Source organism: Solenopsis invicta, chromosome 14, assembly GCF_016802725.1.
Source record: "Solenopsis invicta isolate M01_SB chromosome 14, UNIL_Sinv_3.0, whole genome shotgun sequence".
Lineage (NCBI taxonomy): Eukaryota > Metazoa > Arthropoda > Insecta > Hymenoptera > Formicidae > Solenopsis > Solenopsis invicta.
This window is the reverse complement of record NC_052677.1, coordinates 18,736,223-18,758,465: the sequence shown is the minus strand read 5'-3', so window position 1 is coordinate 18,758,465 and position 22,243 is coordinate 18,736,223. Positions and strand designations below refer to the sequence as shown.

Below are 22,243 nucleotides of genomic sequence, written 5' to 3'. Positions count from 1 at the left end.
AATTACTGAAATATAGTATTTTTATCGCGGAAGAGGGGCGAGATCGGGGAAAAAAAAAAATTAAAAGCCTGTGCGGCACAGAATTTTTTCGCAGAAAAATTGTAACCTTGTATATTGCAATGCAATGTTTCACAAACGTTATTAAAATATGAATATAAATATGATTTTAATAACGCTGCTGCAATCTTTTAAACACATTATGAAAATAAACTGCTAAGATTTTATGTATAAATATTTGTTCACACATGCACATTTTCTGATTCATCAAGCTTATAAGCAATTTTATACAAGAGTCTTGTGTTGCATTTACGCACGAGTCTGCTGTAATTAGTCACGTGGAGTTATTTTTGAAAATGCTCAGTATCCTGATCCAAATAACCGAACAACCGAATGATTTTTCAAGTGTCTCGTTTGAACATTCAATGCAAATAAAATACCGTCATACGGCGATTGTTAGAGGAAGGTTAGTGAAGGAAATTTAGCTACAATTAAAAATCCTATAACGTCAACCGTACAGAAATGTCAAATGATTAAAACCTCTTTCGGGTCCAAAAAATTCATTGCTGTAGTTACGGTTTAATAGTGTATTGCCGATTTTTTTTATTTTCTTAATTTTTAGTATATTTGTGTACATGTCCCACACAGATTTTTCAATCGTAATTAAATATATCTTGATTATCATGACATCGCAAAGTAAATATATATTTTATTGTAATATTGTTGCAACATCATTTCGCAACGTTCTTGCAATAAAATGTTTGTATAACGTTTCTACTTTCGGTGTTTCATGGGCATCGATTCTTCACTTACAAGATACCTTTGAATAAAATCAGTTATAAAACTTTTTTTCTAATTACAATAAAACAATGTAACTTCTAGAGGGTTAGATACTCTGTTACTGAACTTAAAAAAAAAAGGGAAAAAAGGGAAGATTGAGTTTTATCATTGGCGCGAGTTTACTTCTCTCTGGTCGGTATTCTCCCCTGAGTTAAAATCTCGTTGAAATGCTGAAATCGTACAACGCTATTTACGCTATTACGCTATAACAGCCTAACGGCGACGGACGCGCGGCAATCGTTGTGGCAGGCCGCGGCAAATTTGCTCGTTAATTGATTCTCGAGGAGAAGCCTAGTGACAACCGCGCGCGTCCGCTCTCTCACGGGGAATCGAAATGCAATGGGGATTGCGCAGCTCGTGATGTGCGCGCAAAGTGGCGTAAATGCGACGCGTTCGATGCATTCGTGACGCTCTAATCCGACGTCGGCTGCCATGTCACGTCGCGTCGGCTTGGGTATGCACGCGCGCGATGACAATTGAACGGGCGCTGCGGGAAACAGGCTCGAAAGGCTGCCACCGCGCTCTTCGCGATATGCACGCGCTGCATTCTGCAATGTGCGCTGCACCGAGAGATTGCACGCGGAGCGGCGCCGCGCGCCGCCGTTTCTCTCGCCCCATCGTGGTTCTTATCGTCAATTCGCGCCGTTCTAACTACGACCGATAACTACCGCCCGTAATACCCCGCGTCTCTCTCTCTCTCTCTCTCTCTCTCTCTCTCTCACTCCTCGACCCCCGAGCTTTCGCCATGAAATTAAATCCATTCCCGCGAATATATCGCGGGAGTTAAATTCAAGCCGCGCCCCGCCGCTGCTCCGCAGCTCTACGGGAAATCGACGCGCGACGCCGACGCCCGCTTGCCCGAGCAAGCGTGAGAGGTCAAGCGTGACTCGAATGCTTTTCATCGTCGCTTTTTCGCCGCATACCACTAAAACGTCAAAGCGACGCGTTTGACACGTATAAAATATTTCCCGGCTACGTCCATAAAGATCTGAACTAGCATATTTACGGGACGGTCGTATCGCGCGCGCAGACGTGCCTTATTTTATTGTCTAGCTACTCCAGCTTAACGTTCCGCCAAACAGCACTCTTCACTTTATAGAAACGTAAAATCTACCGCGATACTTCATTAGTCGTAATTGTAGGAGCGTCATGGGATTGTTTGAAAAACCGAGTAAAACTCTTTTACCGCTAGAGAGATTCTATAACGCATTTATAATTCACCGCTGCGCGTTCGTTTACGACGAAATGTCACAACGCGATAATCAATTTTCGAAAATTCCACGCTCAACATCCGCGCGATTGGGCCATATCAAGCTCGCTAAGTATTGACAATCCACGCCGATGTATATCGGAGTTTATCTCAATGGCGCTTCACGATACTCTTGAATGAATCCATCGCCAACTACGAAGATTAATGGGCAACGGCCATCAGAGTAGCACGCATTGGCCGCCCGATACGTAACGATGCTATCCACTATTTTCAATTGATCGATTATTATTTGTATTTGATCAGCCCTCAAATTAACTCTATATGTTCCGAATGTATGAACCTATAAACTAAATGTAATATCGAAATTTTACTGTTCCATGTTTACAATTAAACAGTAACATCCAGTTAAGAAGAATGTATTACAGGCTTTGCAAAGTACATTGAAATGTGTTAATATTTATACTGTAAATAAACTGTACATATACACACACAACTTTAGCCAAAATTATAAGGCACCGGTATCTGTTTCATTTATCTAAATTTTTTTTATCAGTATTATTTCATATTAACGATTACTGACATCACACACGTAAATTTTAAGGCTTCTCGGAACAAAGAATAATTCCCATTTAAAAAATATTAAGTCTCTTATGGCCAAGGCCAAAATATATATGAAAGTTTGTATGAATAACAGTATATTTTTATTTACCCTCCAACACATTTTTACAGTTTATTTACTTTATTATTAAAAATAAAATTATTTTAAACAATAATGACAAAAGTTCAATTTTTATACAATTAAGCATTTTACATTTTATGCAAAGTTTTATTGCGATTGTGATCTTAGATTGTTGATCTATAAATAAATTTTGTTTAATTAAAGAAAAATAAGCTTTCTATCTTGGCAAAGAAAACATCTGCATTATACTTTCTTATAGAAAGCTATGTATAAAACATAACTTTTTTGAACATCAGTTTGCAAATTCATCAAAGAATTGTATTTATTAAGTTTATAATAATTATCGAAATAAGAAGCCCTTAAAAGTTTAATAAAATCGTGGCAATTGATGGGATCCTCGCTCCAGTCGACGTGGGCGTCGCAATCAAAGCAGAATAAAAGAAATAATCACGAGGAGGAGAAAGAAAGAAGACCCAAGAGGAAGCACGTATTTTGGAGGGCTAAACCGCCCCGGATACTAAATCGGGGAGTACTGAATTTTACATCTACCTGACTGCGCGGATGTTGCATGCACACGCGCGGAACAAGGTTACTGAGTAAAAGGCACTGGGATAGGCCGACGAAAGAGGGTCAGGGAAGCACAAAGACGAGAGAGAGAGAGAGAGAGAGAGAGAGAGAGAGAGAGAGAGAGAGCTGCATACGAGACCGGTGTGGTCTGATCCCGCCTGTTGCTGAGTTACACGTAACATATATAGATGCATGAGCACGAGAGTACGATATATATGCCTGCTTTTATGCCTCTCTCTCTCTCTCTCTCTCTCTCTCTCTCTCTGGCTCTTTCTGTCCCTTTTTCTCTGACACGTAGCTATCCAGGTGTCGCCCCACGGCCTTATTCTCACTCTCGTATTCTGCCTCCCCTTCGGCCGCCGCGCGGCTTTGGGCTCAACGTTGCTGGTACCGCGGCAACTGGCATAGCATCAGAAGGGATGAATCGATTCTGTTTCCAGCTAAAAATAAGCTCCTCGTGGGAGCTTACCTCGCGCAGAGCAGCTTCCGCGCCGCTTATCTCTTATCTCCCTCGTCTCCCTTCCCGTCGCGTCACCCATCCCTCCTAATTACGTTTTTTGCGAGGTCTATCTGAAACTCTTGGAACCCAATTTGCGCGCATTTTCTTGTGACATTTAGCATAACTGGCACTTAGCAACGTGTGCGCGACTAACGCGTCCTGTCATCTCCTGGCACGTCGTTAATTTGTCCGTCATTTTTAATTTTTTATTAATAGCTTGCTTCTTGCGATAAAAGATTTTATATGCATATATTTTAACTTTTAATCATACCTTTTTTTAACCTTTCTCAATACTTACTCTAAATACTTAAACACTTGATTTTTATTACAAAACACGTGCGTACGTAATCGTTGGAATTTTTGTCAATTTAATAAATACATTCTAAACTTATTAATTTCAATTTCTTTTAATTATTTTATTATTTTTATATAATTTTCCCGTATGATGGGGATTATCACCTTTAGCTTGACCTAGAGCGGTAATAAATGCTTCGCTCATTCCGTACTCTACACTCTCACATCCTTCTGCCTTCATATCAATAGCCGGATCAGCTACATCCGGCTTTTCCCGAGGGACGCTATCTAGACACTAATTTCTATCCGTCGCGGAAATGCATCGTGTAACGCCGGTGATGCATTGCGCAAAGTGGTCGGCGGCAGGGATTGCACAATGTGACAACAGTAGATCGAATGTCCGTCGAGAGCGCAAACGCCTGTCGATCGGACGACTTCAGATGGGAACATCTCAGTGGCGATGATGCGGTTAAGATTAACAGGTGCTCTCGGTGACCTCGGCGGGACGAGAGGGCGAGGCCGAGGGCAACGCGAGATGTAGGTCGTAGGTGAACGTCGCACCGGAACGAAATGAGAATCACGAGAATCTGAACAATGTTCTGAGCCGGTCATCGAAGGACCTGTGCGGAACTGTCCTTCCCCACGTGCACCAAGTTTCGTCAGTTACCGATATCCCCTTACTAGAGAGTATTCCTGTCCCGTTATTACGATATATTAAAGCTTCGGTTACCACACGTCACGCGCCAGTGGTTTCCCGCAAATCAATTTTTTGGAAAAAAAAACGCCGCTGCATGTACATTGTTAAATTCGTAATGTTAAATTATACTCATTTTGAGAGTAATTTTATTATTTTTATAGATACCTTTGAAGAATTAAACAATTACATTCAGGAAATGTATTAAAATAACTTCACTCTAATTTAGTTTGCTTCTATTTCAAACATCATTAATTTAACTAAAATAATATAAAGCGCCTGGGCTGAACAGAGAATCCAGTTATATTTATTTTTTAAAAACTCTATTAAATAGCGTTTTTAAAAAATAAATTAAGTGGACCTTATTCAATAAATGTATCAGATGTCAAACAAACAGAAAAGTTAAACTGAATTATTAAATTTAAGAAACGTATTATATTTAACTTAAATTTAGTTTGATTTACTAGGTGCATACATTAATCGTTCGCGTTCTTTTTAATTGAATTTCCGTGTTGAGGGTACAGTGATAGAGCTCTGTATTCATCTTAGTCGTAGCCAGAGTTCATTATTTTACAAGGGTTTGAAGAAGATCAGTAACTATTTCTTTTTCTGTGCGCGCGTGAGAAAAGTATTTCGCAAGAGCCATCTTCCTGAAAATAAAATAATGTGTCGTTCATATGTCTCGATTGCACGATCGCGTTTAAATGCGGCACGGGATGACGTCAAATGCATAAGAAAGAAAGAAAAAAAGAAAACGCCGCGTCACTGAGCAACTTTTCCGGAAATTTCACGTTAAACGTGCTTTTAATTAAGATACTTTCTCAAGAATTAGTGATCTGATAAAATATACATATAACGTATATTGATATTTTTTTTGTACATGACAATAAAAGTTTTCAATTGTGATTAATTTAAATAAAATTGACATATCGATTTAAACCAATTTGAGATCTACTATGCCATAACATATTTTATCATGTTATCTCTATCGCAATTTTACTCAAAACGATTGTGTCCTTCAGACGCCTTTGCAGCGTTATGATAAAATACTATGCTGCGAGCGAGTATCATGATTATGTATTGTATAATAACGTGTTTTGATACTGAAAGGTCAGCTTACTTATTAGTTTAATATTTTGATTATGATACGCATAGCTACCCTTTGCAATAATATTTGCATCTATAATATGTACAATTTCTCTCTTCTCTCTCCTCTTGCTTTAAATACGTTAATTATACATAACAATACTAAAGTGCTAAATTATTATTAATACCTTATCAATATATGAATTAAATTGCAATTAAATTGCAGTATCTATAATAGATTCATATATAGATATATATATATATATATTAAATATTATATATAAATAGATGCAATTATTATATACACTATAAAACAAATGCAAATTTCAAATTCTTTTATATTGATCTTACATTTTTCTTTGAGCAATTAATCAAGCATATCCTAATAAAAGAGACTTTGAAAAGCATATAAAAACTATATTTTTTTTTATTTCAATGCATACGACAATTTTATATATTATAAAATACAAATTGTAATTTGTCGACAATTTGTATTTTACGTGTTATAAAATACAAATTGCCAAACAGTGTATTTTTTTGACAATTTATATTTTATATTCTATAAAAATGTAATGTGCATCGAAATAAAAAGAATTTTGCATACAGTATTTACTAAAATAAAAAATTTTGCACATTAAAACTGTCGTACACAAATCGTATTGTAAAGATATGTATTTAACGGGTTAAATTGCGAAATCCTCAATGTATTTTATTATGTTGTTTAATAAAATATATATTTTATTATTTGAAATATTTGCATTTCACTTTTACATTAGATCAATGTACAACCGTTTTAACGTGCTGTACATCAGTGCGCATTAATGAAATTTAATTGAATTAATATATAAATTTAAACATAATTGAAATATATAAAAATATACGAATGTGAATTTTTGATACTTCTTTACGCACACATACACACTAGTGCATCTTTTTAAAAAGGTTCTAAACGGTTATTTCGCGTTATTTCAAATGTGCGTAATTAATCGTGAAAATTTCTATGCAAATCTTGAGCTCGAACCGCTCGAACATACTAGAAAAGAAAAATGTATCGCGCGGCTAGCTAGTACTATTTAATTACTTAACGAATTGTCACGTAACTTTTTAATCCGTTATTATTACAGCAACACGTTTTTTTATTTTTCAATTCTTTGTGGTAACCACTCTTTCGCTTTATGCGCTGAAAACGCATTTCGCTAATTTTCTTCATGCATTTTACACGCGCGAATTTATACACGCACACACACGGGCGCGCGCGTAACTTTATCAGAGCCGTATATATACGTATATACGACTCGATATTATTTTTATTATGTTCACATTAATACTCGTTACACGCGAGCGTAATTCAATAACACTCGGTCGTCCTCGTAAATTGAAATTCCAATTTCCATTATGTTTTATTCGAATAAATTGCAAACGCAAAGTGATACAAACTAATAATCAATCGCGCGCGGTCATTCCGCGCGTTACTTATCGCCAGTACACATACATATATTACGTACCGGATGAGTCAGGAGGAACTTCGTGACCCAGAGCAAATTATTTTTCTCCTTTCCTTGTCAAACATTTACCCTTGGCATTCATCTCAATTTTCCGACGACCGGGGAATCGTGCGCTTCAAGCTCTGCGTGCAATTTACCTTTGTTACTTGCGAGCGCTCGGAATGGCGTGTTTAAAAAAGTTGATTAGGTGCCCACGAAGATATATCGCTCTATGCCGGTCCATTTTCTCCGACCGGTCCTTATTTTGCTTTAACCGGCGGCTCACGTTCCTTTTATTATACCGGAAACGTTCCGTTCGTATCGCGACATATCGTACGAATTCTATCGATCAGAAATACAAATGTTGTCTGATAACAAGAATTTTGAGTTGTTTCTCTTTCCCCGTCCCCCCCCATCCCACCCCTCTTTTTTCCTCTCACAGGAAACGTCTATCGAATCTCTAACTGACGAGAGGTGAAATGTATCGGAAAACAGTGTTGTTCGAATTGCAGCGTACCTGCACGTTTGTACGTAGCTGGCGGAGATATATCCGGAGATATACCGTCTGACGCGAGTGATTTTATTGAAGTCTCATCGCGCGTGCGAGAATCTATAACAACCCCGAGAACGTGCCGCGAATTGCACTTTACGGCTCTCGCGATAGTTCGTCCCGGGAACCCCCGTTGCGCGCGATAGTTCATTATGTGAGAAAGTTGGTCTTGGGGGGTAAATGGACGAGTTATGTAACTTATTATTAATCAGTTTTAATCCCGCGTATGGAAAGTCGTTCGGATTAAAACAGGTTGGATAATTTTCATTTTGCCATGAAATAACGTCACAAGGTAAAAGTCGATGAGAAACGGCGGAAAAACCTGCTCTTTTATTTTTTTGCGAGTTGTATTAAATGTAATAGAGATCTGCTCGCGCGCGTATACGCAAAGCAAAGAATAAGAGATATACGTAATTGAGTAAAAATTGTTGTAATGAACTCTGTTAATTATACGTTTTTTAATTTGCGCGCGATATTTATCGACGGGTAACCGCTTTCACTCTCAATAAGGATTAACTTTCACATTTCTCAACGAGATACATATTTTCAAAGATATCTCTTCTCATATCATCTTTCTATCTTATACATCTTTGAAATGTCCATTTTTTATTTTGCGTCCTTTCGGTCCATTTATTCGTCTGCGCAAAGAGAAAGAGAAAGGGGGGAGAGGAAGGAAGAGAGAGAGAGAGAGAGAGAGAGAGAGAGATCCTTTTTTTATTATTTTAAGCTTGTTTTCGGCTTCTCACACGTGCATACTATATAATATAAAAATTGCATTCTGAGGCCGTCGTGCGACCCTCGAATGGCAGTTTCCATTTAAAAATTCAAGAGCGGGAGTGCAAACTTTTCAGCAGAGATTCACACTGACGTATAATATGGATTCTGTACGTTGCAAAAAAAGTTCTCTGTTTGCTTATGATAACGGAAACGTAACAATGGACAAATATCTGTAATACATTTCAAAAATTGAATTCACCGAATTACTTCAGTTTTTTAACACGTGGGTTACCGCGATATCTTTAGGTTAAGCTAAAAGTGGGTCAAATGTAACTCAGTTCGCTCTTTCATCGAGCTTACCACTTTATAAATGAAATATTACAATTTATATCAAAAGAGATGTATTTATCTTTAAAAATGCAAATATATATGTATATACGTTAGTATAATGGAAAACAAAAATAAAATGTTTTCTTTTACTGAATATTGTTGGTTTGCAAGTGTGTGTTGATTAAACCGTTTGCGCAGTCTCTTTCGACATTATGCTGATAAAATAATTTTGTCCTGTATTTGATCCTATATTGGTATGCAAAATGTATAAATCTCCACATATTTCACTAGTATTTTATAATAGAGTGGGGAGAATTCAGCCTTCCTCGTGTTGATCATTTGAATTCATGACGATTTAACGAGGCTCGATAACCAATTATAGCCTCGATAACCAAACGTGCATAGGTGCTGGAACCAGTTTTGCGTGCTTCGAGAACCGGGAAGCCGAAGTTAATGAGCGAACGTGGCGGTGCAAAATGCCGTTATCTCTTTGAACCTTCGGTCGGCATTCGGAGAGCGAATGCCTGCTTATTAAAACGCCCGCATTAAACCATGAATTGAAATTATGATTAGCACGCTTTTCTTTTTCATCAAACAACGATAGATCGCAGTTAATGCGCTGCACCGCGGATCTTTGCTACCATTGCGACTCTATAAGAACGGCAGATTTACGATTTGCCGTAATGCGACTGCAAGGTTGTATATAATTCTAGATTAAACCGACAGCTCGACCTTGGCATAAACGGAATTCGTCCTCCGCTTCGACGGTAACAGCTGCGTATTCTGATAGTGCGCTCGTTACATTATATTGCTTATCGCAATGGCGGCACTTTTGAGAACATATAAAATTTCTTTGAATGTGTAAAATATCTAAACGAAATATGAACAGGATTGGAAAAGTTACTTTTTAAAAATAACTCGTTTCCGAATAGAAAAAGTAACTATGGTTACTAATTGCTAAAAGCGATTCATTATCGTTATATAATAGTTTAAAAATAGTTTACTATAATAGCGTTGTTTCCCAACCATAGATGTAAATAACAAAATGCCCGTTTAAATTATATCATGAAAATAAAAATTTGTTAAATGTGTCACACCCGCGTGTGAAAGACGCGGGTGTGACACATTTAACAAATAGAGTTAGTCGCAGTTCTCTGTGCAAGCAAAGCGAGGTGGAATATGCACCGTCTAATCTAAATGCAAGTTGACATGAGTCTCCCTCCTTGATAAGAGAGGTAGTAGCGGCTTAGAGATTCCGTCCTCGAATGTGTTATCAAGGCGAGACGCTCTCCGTGTACACGATCTCGCTAGAAACTGTCCTCAAGTAACTATATGTGGTGGGATAGTAAATCGTAGCTGAGATGATTACTAGTCGTGTGATGGATTGCTAGCTTAGCGTTAGCTTACTACGCGTAATCGACCTGACAATTTAGACTCGTGCCTTTTTTTACTATCGGATGATAGAGACCTAAAGGATAGCTGAAAGATTTGTCAGAATAAGTTCGACTTCTTTAATCTTTATAAAACAAATTTTTATACAAAATCTAGAGATATTTGTGAAATATATTTTAGTCAGAAAATGGAATAAAATTCAAACACAGAGTTTTTCAAACTCTCTGATTTAAATGATTTTGCAATGTCACACACACACACAAAATTAATGCCTGGAGCAATTATGTTTTTTCGCACAAAGCTTTCCAACTTTTGTCAACTCTACGTGTACACACGTGGAATGTTTAAATGAAACGGTATCAAAGACTGCTGACATATCATAGTTAAGAAGTCAAAAGCTGTAATTATTGCGTTAGTTGCAACAGTCTCGAATAAGTTTCGTTCCAATAAGCACACTCTCAGTTGGCACAAAACGCCGAAATAAACTTCTCCCATTTCATAGTTTCAAGAGTAAAGAGCAAAGTCAAATACACGTGGGAACCACGATACATTTACGCGATCTTACAGTTTCATGTCCTCAGAGGCCTGATCTTTCAGACATTTCTCTCTCAAAGGGAAAGAGAAGGAGTTTTCGTATCGCCGTCAAATCCTCCTGTTTCTAAGAGATCCGGGAAAAGAAAGTCTCCCGAGCGAAGAGTCACATTGATCGATTACGACGTTTTTCTCACGTAGTGAAAGAAAATGCATCACACAATGACCTTTCAGCATCTAGCTTATCACAATTTTTATTATCATTTAAATTTAGAATAATGTTAAGATAATATCGCTGCAGTTAAGCAAATCTATTTAGGGTATAAAAATAATGTATTTATATTTTTATTTATATATCTTAAAAACAAGATTTCTTTGAATAATTCAATCTAACAAAAATGTTCTTCTTTTGATTTGGATCGATACACAACAAAAAAATCAAAGTTGAAAAATATAATGGAAATATACATATAACTCATATTATAATGGCTGACAAAGTTTCTTGTCAAAGTTTTTGATCTACTTATATATAACTTTTGAAATAATTTGTATACTATGTTACTTATTCTGATTTGTGCAATTTGTTGTTATTGCTTCAAGAAATGTTTCTGTCCGGATAAATAGTAAATTAAAAATTCGAGCTAAGAGGACAATACTAAGTAATTATACACAAATAACCACATAATCCACGAGTTTTTATAATATTGTAGACAAAATATAGACAAATTAAAAGTTACAAACAAGTAATAAGACAGAATTTATCAATATGTAATTTTCAATATCTTAGAGAAAAAATATGTTGGACATTATCTTTAAAAAATTGTGTATTTATTTCATATATTTAGGATACATTAATTGTCACATTTGCACGCTAACAGAAATATAAAATTTAAAAATACGTTAATTGTCAGATTGTCACACTAATAAGAATATGAATCTTGAGAACGTATTATTTGTTACATTTGTGCAATAATAAAAATATAAAATTAATGAATCGTGCAATCGCGTTAATAGCTTCAAATCTTCAATAATTAAAAAAAAATTATGATTTTTTTGTAATCGCTTACCATGCGTTCTTAGATTAGACTCAAACAATTAATTTTCTCATATATTTTGCTATCTGGAAAGTTTATGTATTTTGCAAAGTATACAAGAAATCTCGCGCCCGGTTCGCTCGTTGCGTAGTGTCTGCAATGCAGCCTCATACATTACGATGAAAATCTAGGGACCTGTAACCGTAGATATAAAAGTGTAAAAACAATGTTGCACCCAGAATGCTCGCTATGCGAAAGCACTATCGCGATATGAAGAAAAAACAGCCACCGGAAATCTACAAATGAAACAGTATTTTATTATTTTTCTCTCTGTATTTATATAAGGAGCAATTCTACACCAAAAGAAAAAATTTTTAAATTTTAATAAATATTTATTTAAATAGAGAATTAATGAAATATTTATCTATAATACATAAATATTTACTTAAAAAAAAAAAATGATACTTAAATTAAATTGGTGATTCTTGTATTGAATAAAATTATATTTACATTTAGCAAATATTTCATTAGTACTATTTGAAAAAATATTTATTATAAAAGTTTAGTAATTTTTCCCTCAAATGTGTAATTCAAATTTCATGTAGAAAGTTGTAAAATATTATTAAACCTCTCATTATCAGTTATCGGAATGATCATTACCACGTCATCAAATTTATTGGGTAACGCCGCGAACTTTAATCGGTCCTGAGATCTCCAATTTGAGCGTGAACACTGTCATTTACTTATATAGTTTTTGAATTTGAAATTACTTCTTGTGCGAACGCAGAAAGAAAAAGACATATTTGCGTCAAATTAAATTTTTTATACAAAATTACATTTTTGTTAATATTACTACGTTGTTTTAATTCATATAACTTGTTAGTACAACTTTGTAAAACATAGTTTAAGTACTATTTGTTCACAAATTTATAGTTGCGGATACGATTTCTTTTTACGAGTGTATACATTTTTTCGTTTTTATTTTCTGAAATAATAGTATTTATTCGGTAAAATATCCATCGCGTATTGGTTTACGTAGTATACAGCAAGAATACAACTGCTACATAATAGACATAAAACCATTATATTTATGTACATAGGAGTTATATCTGTGCCGAGTAGTAGGTTTCCTCCGTCTCGAGTATTAAAAAAAATAGTAGAAGTGATTCCCGGTTGGCAGCAGACCTGTCTTTATCACGAAAAAGCCATTAAGATTAGGAATAACGGCCAAGGAAAGAATCGCTTTTTTAATTCATTTATTTTCTCGCAGAAAAATTGATAAAATATTTCTCGTCTCGAATAATGGATTATCTGAATGACTGATATCTTTAGACATCGAAAATCGATAGCGCTAACTAATGGCGTTTCCATAATTGAAACCGTATGCCCGACTGTTCCGTGACCGATGCGGACTCGAATTTCAAAGTAATATCATAGAAAGCACTTAGTTCGCGCACTCGGACTTGCCTTCTTGGCGGACTGGCAATATGGGTCATGAATATTCACTTGGATAGTCATTGTTATTATACTTGATTCCACTTACAATTGGCCCGCTAGTCGTGTCCCGTGTACGTAACGCGCGCACGTCCGACAACGTATCGCACGAGCCTTTTGTCGTCGACTACAATGGGACGTTACAACCAATGCGGACAAAATGTCCGCATTGGTTGTAACGTCCGAAGAGTGTAGCGCACGGTCACGTTAACGAAGCTAAAGTAATATTGATGCGTCTTAATTAGCAGCCGCATCTCTCGAGCGTTCAAACGCATGCACACACCAATTATGCTGGTAATGATCCCATAGAAAGCTAATGTAGCGTGAACGAAGTTAATTTGAAGCACATATCGTTTACCGGATCGGTTGACGTTGACGTAAATATTCTTTGTCATGTGAGAGAATGAGAGAGAGAGAGAGAGAGAGAGAAAAGAGAAAGAGAAAGAGAGAGAGTACTTTGTTAAGTATTACGTATGCATACTTTGGTCAAAAACTGAAATGAATTAATGTAAATCTAAAGCAACAGCGATCTGCCGATTTATCAACCATTCGATTTATATATGTAGATATGTATTCGTATATGTGTATATATCGAATTTTTAAAAAATTAATCGTTGGTTTATACGATTCCACGAGGTGCTAAATACATAAACCGATAAAATATAATTAATAATTTCTGAACGAGAGCTTGTCCGTACACACGTGGTAAGCTCATCGTCGGTACCGCAAATATTCGATCTGTGCAAATTATCGGTATAAGGGACGCCACGTAATCCGGTCGACTGGAGAAATCTGTGGACATTGTCATATTTTAATGTAGTATAATTAACGCTTCTATTTTACATCGTTACCTCAGATTTTAATTAATTAATGTATCGGTGCACAATGCGCGTTATAAGCCGCGTCGAGGATCGATGTAAGCCACGAACGAAAATTAACTGATGCACTCGGCGCTGCGCTCTGCGGGTACGGTGTAACGAACGCATTGCTTTAATTTTAATACATACTAGGTATCAGAATCCATCTTCTAATTTACTTTGTGTGAAACATCAATTTGCGACCTGTTTCCTACATAAATGCTGTTTTGAATATACAAAGAGAAGAAAACATTTCTCCTTTTTGGAGAACGTGATAAAGGAAGGCAAAAGCAAATCTTTTTTTTAATGAGGTAACGCCATTTAGCGTAATTAAATGTACACCCATTTGTCATTTTTTTGCTTGGTAAACTCGGACATCATAACGCACGCTACCTTTTAGCTCACGACTATATAGTACATTCACGTAATCACAGTTTTTCAGTTCAGTTCATTCACTTAGAATACTACGCGTTAATTCTTTTCTCTTTACGAGCTCTCTCTCTCTCTCTCTCTCTCTCTCTCTCTCTCTCTCTCTTTCTGTACCAAAACTAGAAGTATCAAGCCATTTTTGACCGTTTTTATTTTTTAGATTAATATTCTATTTTTTTGCGTGAAAGATAGAATTCTGAATTGTTTTAATTTTTTATCAATTATTTCCTTTATCCTGATAAAATATTTGATATTTCATTTTTTTTATTTTTACATTACTTTATTCGCTTGGTCCTTTTAGTGAATAAAAAATACTGGTACTTCTAGTGTTAAAGGCTGAACGTCTGTGTAAAATTTGAAATAAAATATCGTACAGTGAAATAAAATATCGCGCTTATCGAGACGATATATTGCACTCGTGACCAAACTGTATGCAATACCTATTTCGCAGTTAAAAGGATGATGGGAACTATCTAGTGACTCGTTCCTCAAAACGCTTGCGGCACGCGATACAAGGATAGAAATAAAGTCACCAAGTTGAAGGATTTTCTTCCAAATGTAGGTTTTGTTATTTTCACAGGAAAGTTTGGGGTGAATAAAAAAGTTAGGAGAATAATTAGGGGAGGTAAATACAAAACTTTATAATATCTGAATTCTCCAAAAAAACCTGTGATAACAATAATAATCAAAACCCAAATTTCGAAGAAAATCCTCCAAATCTCTGGCAATTCTAGATAAACAGCGAAAGCGCGTTTGCTAAACGCGCTTCATGAATAGATAAAAACGAGAATTTTCTTTGAGAACGTAAAGCGATCTCTCTGAGAAGGGAGATCTTCCCATCCCCGCATGGAATGTCGTCGTACACAAACGCGACCAAGGAACTTTATCTTAGGATGGAGAAAATTCTGCGCTGCTAAAGCATATGATGCGTTCTACACGTAGACAAATATCAATTTTTCTACGTGTTAAGGAAAGGGTTTGCTCAATTTTTTCTTTTAAGCAACGGTTACCTTGCAAAGAATACTTTCTTGACGATAGTCTTAAAATACACTCCTCATTTACTCGAAACAAGTGCTGTAAAGTAAACTTTTGTAAACACGCAGAAAAATATTATATATATTTAAATTAAGTAGACATTCCTTTTTTTTTCAAATAATTCACAAGTTCGTATATCTGCAAATCTATTATAAGTTCATCACAAGTCTTAAATTTAAATTTCAAAATATATTCTGAATTCTCGTAATTTAATACTTTAATCTACTTTAATTAACTTTAAGAATATTAAGTTAAAAGAAATTTGATGTATTATTCTGACTTTTCTTACAGTTATAATATTCTTTGAAAAAGAGTTTTACCTCGTAATATTCTTTGAAAGAGTCTAATATTTATAGTATTATTCAAAAATAATATTCTTTTATAATATACTTCAAAGAAGCATAAATTCTGTATTTTTAGTATTATATATAAGAATACAAATTTTTCTAAAATTTGTGATAAATAATTTATGTCAATTACCAAGAAAATGTTCTCTTACTAGAAAGCAATAAATTGCGTAATTGATTTTTTGGTAGTAAAATTGATAATTTTTCTATGTGTTCTCATTAAACTTTTATTTTATTTAAATATTCGCGTTGGGCATATTTTTTCGCAACTAATCTCTCGCAAAAAAAGAAGAGAGGAAAGTATAAACGAGAATCGTGTCATTTGTATGTCTGTTAATACCCAGGTGTACCCAAAATAATCCGTTGGTTTCGTCGGTTCCGGATTTGTGTGCATGATTAGCACAAGTACACATTCGAAAAGTGCTGTGTAAGACCACGCGAAACACGCGGTTGTTTGCATTGCCGTTTGCACGATTTTGATTTGCACCGAGTCTGTAGCAATCGTCATGTAGCTAAATGAAATCGCGATAAGGATTTGCATAGTTAATGCCTTCATAAAAGCTATCGTGCAAATAAAATCCGCGGGACGAAGCCGGTGGAACAATGCCGTGTCGTGGAGAATAGAGGCAGTTCTAGGCTTTTTGCATTATGCGGAAATTTACGGGGTAGTTTAATGAAAGCCGTGAGAGGGCGGATTTCCGGATTTGTACAGGTGCACGTAAATAGCCAAAGAGCATGTATAAATTGAATCCGGCCGGAGGCGCGTAGGGAGATTCTCATTTGACTCTCGACGGCTTTGAAGCACCGTCGTCGATTTACTCGCATACAGCAATTTTTCATACGCGTGCACAATGCGCAAATCGAATGCCGTGAAGGGATCGCGCTTTTTGTTGATCGTTCCCCATAGTCGTCGTCGTCGTTGTAGTGCATCGGAGATAACTCAATTTTTTATTATTCCTCTGTTGCAGCACTGTTTCGCGATATCGTACAGAAGGGAGAACCAACGGCAATATGAGCTAAAAGCGGCCACAGAGACGGAGTGCAAAGCGTGGATCGATGCGATACGAGAAGCTAGGTAAATGACGGTGCTCGCGCCCGAATCGAAGATCTCGGGGCCGATTAAAACGACGCGCGGCATCGCCGCCGCGTCCGTCGCCTTGATTCACGGAGATTGCGCCTAAATCCCGTAAATCTCTACGATCATCCCGATTACTGAGAGCATTTAGTAGCGCGTTTAAAAATATTTCAAAGCTCCAATTAGATTCGCCGCCAGTTTTCATGGATGTTTTTCGTCACTTTGGCTTCAGCGATTAATTTTGATTAATTTCACTAGGCAACTAAATTTTACTTTTTTTTTGTATGTCAAAATTGTGAGTAGTTATTTTTTTGCCTGTTCAACATCCGTTATTCAAATTTGATTGTCAGCTAACGATTTTGAAGAAAATGGTGTCAAAGAGGTAAAAAACGACTATTTTGAGAATTTTCATGACGTAGCACCGGCAGTAATTTTTTTTTCCAAATTTTGTTACTGTCAGTAAAAAATGATCAACTTTTATTTTTAAACAATGTATTTTGTCTCTCTTCAGTACAATTTTTTGTTTTTGAGTTGTAGCATTTTGAAAACAACTTTTTTCTGCATTTTTTTATTATTACATAATCTTCTTCAATTAGAAGGTTTTCATATAGTAGTCGTACATGATTTACTTACGTAAATGAAAATGCAATAAAAAAATAAAGCAAGATACAAATTTTTATGTAAAAGTTGTTGATCAGTATACTTATACTTATAGTGATTACCGTAATATAAGATTTTGCGTGTCTGCTCTCTGTGTCAAAAATTCAAATTCAAAACCAGTCAAAACACATCAAATTTTTAATTAATCACCGTCTCTTGGGAGGTAATGTTAAATCTTTGAGAAGACAGTTTTTAAGTATGGAATTTAGTATATTACAAGTACAGAGTTAGAAAGAGAGAGAGAGAGAGAGAGAGAGAGAGAGAATTTGTTGAATTTGAAATATTGATATAACAATTTAACAATTTGGTAAAATAAACAATTTGCAATTTTCTTTAAAATATTAAATTAAATTTGGTCATATTCTAGTTAAGGTAACCAAACAAATTTAATTGCATTCTGATTGTGACTACACTCGAAAAAAATCTGGTTGCGTTAATTGAAAATCTGATAGTTCAACCAGTGTCTGTTTGAATCAGAATCAAAATGGTAAATAATAAACACATTAAAATCAATACTCTTAAGATTTAAAATTAAATTAATATTTGTTTAAGGCTAAAAAAGCTAAGCTAAGTTGTTGTGCTAATACAAACTTTAATAGAAAAATCAACAAACGTTTCGACCGTAAATGAGGAAAAAATTTAATTATTGTTAAAATTCAAACAATAATTTAGCATCTAAACTTTTTTTTTATTAATTAATAATAAATTTTGTGTTCTTTTTCTTTTTAAAAAAATGAATGAATTATGTACGTGAAGCAGGGATATTCAGTATTCATTCTGCCAATATTCGAGCCGGCAAAACACGATCCCCAACAATAAAGCATGCGATAAAGAAGTCTCTTTTATTCGACCGAATTACAAGCAATTTGTATAATTTTTCAGTATAGCGTGTCGCTGAGGGAAGCAAACTTTTCATTCGCAGTCTCGTTGAACCACGGACGAGCGTTTCTTTATTCTCCGCGCGTTTAATAAGCCTTCTATTTTTAATAAAAGGTCAGCAAAATAATCTCGAGCTTTATTGGACTCGCGCACATTTACTTTATGAAAACGAAAAAAGGAACGCGCGCGAGAACTACATAACGGAATAATCCCGCAATGGACAATACGGAGGAGTTCACGATGATTAACTTCGTTCTCCAACATTGCTCTATTTTATCCACACTTTGCTATGGACTCTTGGTCTATTATTCAAGAGACTCCCTTAATCTCGTTGATGCGCTGATAAATACGCTTACGGGCACCGCATTAACATCGAGCCGTCTCTGTTACCACCTCTCTATTAATCCCGGGTGCCGTAATTTGTGCACATTAACACCGGAGTAATCTTCATCACCGCTATCAAATGCGTCTTATGAGGCCGAACCAGTCGTAACACCCTGGTTATTGCAGAAAGCTCAGCGAGGTTTGCACGATGTCAATATTACAAATGTATTCCACCCGTTAATGCAGCTCGTTCGAAATAATACCTAGCTGTGTCGCGTATTTCTTTTTTTTTATGGGGACATATACACTTTGATAGGTCATCAAAATGAGAATCTTTGAGAATTTTTATGGAAAAACGGAAAAGTGTATAGAGAAGTCGTGTTTATTTCAATGTGAAGACCATACCTTTTTCCATTTAAGTCTTAAAATAATAAATCTAAAAAATAATATAGAATAACGTCGCTATTTCAATTTTCCTAAATGATTTAAAAAAAAAATAATATTTGCGGTGACTACTGTTTCTTCTAGAAAATAAAATGACACAAACTTTACGAAATTGAAACATAGCGATTGACGTATTTTTTTGAAACATTGCGTTTGAACAAAATTGCAGCTAATTAAAATCTACATAGTGATTTTTTACTTATAATTTTTGTATTTTTTCGTCAAAAACTAAGACTCGTAAAAATAAATCTTTTTAATGTCTAAAAAAACTATAAAATTTAAAGTCGACCGATTAAGTCGTTTGCATGGTCACGGTTTTAAGAAAACTTGAATAATGACACCATTTTATATTATTTTTAAATAAAATTGTTAAATTGAGAAACGTATAATTTTTACAATGGAATAAACCTGATTACTTTATCTCTTTTAAAAAATTATTTAAATCACATTTTTTTCCGTAGAAATTTCGCAAAGTTAGTCTCTTGTTTTGATCCATCTTAATGAACATGCCATCTTAAAGGGCAAAATTCTCTCTGCTAAAAAATTTTTACAGCTAGTTTGACTCTGTTTACGAATGCGCCCGGGTACAAACAATCTGTCGACAACTTCTCTGTCGCAGGTGTTTCTTCCGAGGAACGTGATCATACCGCTGATGCTCGCAGATGCGTCAAACGTTGTTCTAATGTTTTGCGTCATGACGCTATTTCATCACGCGCGTGACGCTATTTCTTGAGAAAAAATAGCAGTCACAAATCCGTGTTATCGCCTTTTAAAAATTGTTAGAGAAAGATGGAAGTTATACATTTATATTCCGACTTCAAATCGGATTCGTATAATCTTCGGATTTTTCAAATATCTTTTATTTATTTAATAGTCACTCGATTATTTTGTAAATAGGCAGTAATTTTTTAAATTGTTCTAAATATCACATTGAGCCTAAAGAAAATGATTACAGATCATCCTTGCATTATTCTTTAACCCAAAATCTGTAATAAAATTTAACGAGAATTAAATCACATTTGCTGTCCTAATCATACAATCGATACAAGAGACACACCGCAGAATATCTTCATATGGTTATAATATATTCAAAAATGTTTTTCTTTCGTTTCCTTTAAATATTTTATCATATGAGAACTCATATCCCTCTTTCGGGTATACTCCTCGTTTTCCTGGCCGACTTATACACGGTTCACATCCCGGCGGAATGGCTGCCTTCTCAGATTACTGCTGCTATCCTGCACCGTAATATGCATAGATAATGATATCCGCGTTACTCTAGCAATTCTGTCGTGCTCGAAAATACAGGGTTGATACCTTCTTCGAGTATCTCATGTCACGCAGAGTGGTGGATCGATATCGTGATAATTTTTTCATACAACGTGGACCACGCTCGAGTGCTTGTCTTGCGTAGACTCAGGCGGAGCTTCACGAAACACTGCGGGAGGAAAAAGGGTTGTGTAGATGAGCTCGTGCTATGTACTTTACATGGCTTACGGATATTCATGTGGAGCAACTCTATATTAAAATTTAAGTCAGATTAAAAAGAAATCTTTTATATTTCATGGACGAGACGTTTGTGCTTGCTCGTTCCGAGAATTCTAAAGTGCAGACAGAATCTATATATCTTAAAGTAGTACATGTTCAATAAAAACGAGTTTCATGCTTCCGAAAAATTGCAGTTTTGTTTATGATATACTAGCATTATAGAAACATATTACACGGTTGAAGAAACAAATGTACAAGAACGATAGTAATCGTTTCCTATATTTTGGATGCTGAATACAATTCAGATTACTAAATTGATTTACCATGTCACAATTTCGTAAAATAATTTCTTATATTGATTATAGGAAAAACATATTTATGATTAACTTAGAGTCTATAGCGTCGCATCCACGAATTGCGACGTACATATAAGTCATTAAGGATTTATCAAATCTATTTTCATTATGTTATTTAAATTTCAAGATTTTTTTTACAGGTTGCCAAATACTAATCTGATGTTAAAATTGATAATATCAAAATGTAGGTATTAAAATAAAAAAAAAAAAATTGAAATTAAATTTTTCATAACAATAAACTCTACATAAATTATAAACATCTTTTGAATTATAATCGAAAAAACAAATTTTTTTTAGACTGAAAATCTAAATCCTAACAACATACTTAATATTCTTTGCATTTTTTATTCTGCATTGAAACTTTTTCAACATGTAATCGTAATTGGTCAAAGCATACTAAAACAGCCCTTTTTATTCAATTTTAACAGTAAATTTCTCAAAATGTGACATGGTAAAATACAATTTGTTAAACGAGATCGAATTCAGCGACCAAAAAACTCTGACAAACGATCTTTCGTTTTTATGCTCGAAAAAAGTCATTCTTTGTTGAACAGTATTGTAGTAATTCATATTATAATTTCGTGAAAATTTTGTAAAGTTATTTAACATGAAAAAAATATGCACACGTAATATCATCTTTCGTAACATATTTCTCTTCGGGGAAAGATACTTTATGTCTTGTTTCGTATTTCATCATTCGTATCACTTTACTTACGGAACCGGCTAAGTTCGGAACCTCCCGCCCTCTTTTTCGCTTAGATTATGCCGATAAGATGTAAATGTCAAATGTCGTTACACGAACTAACGAGAGAAATAAGAAAGAAAACTCACCGATTACTTGGCATCGGCAAGTTCAGTTAGGTTAATTTGTGATCAAAACCATTTTTTCAAAGATGAGTCTAAATGTTACATGTAAATTATAATCCTCTTTTTGTTAAAAGAATTTTTTAA

General features: G+C 35.1%; 1 protein-coding gene across 4 annotated transcripts in view; it reads left to right on the top strand.

The window, feature by feature from the left end:
* LOC105207818 (ras-specific guanine nucleotide-releasing factor 2) overlaps positions 1 to 22,243 on the top strand; it is a 71,673-nt gene that overhangs the window by 24,797 nt on the left and 24,633 nt on the right. For all 4 annotated transcript variants that reach the window (XM_026134071.2, XM_026134069.2, XM_026134072.2 and 1 more), the window contains exon 5: positions 17,035 to 17,141. In XM_026134071.2, the coding sequence (XP_025989856.1) occupies positions 17,035 to 17,141 (107 nt within the window). The remainder of the gene's footprint in view (positions 1 to 17,034; positions 17,142 to 22,243) is intronic.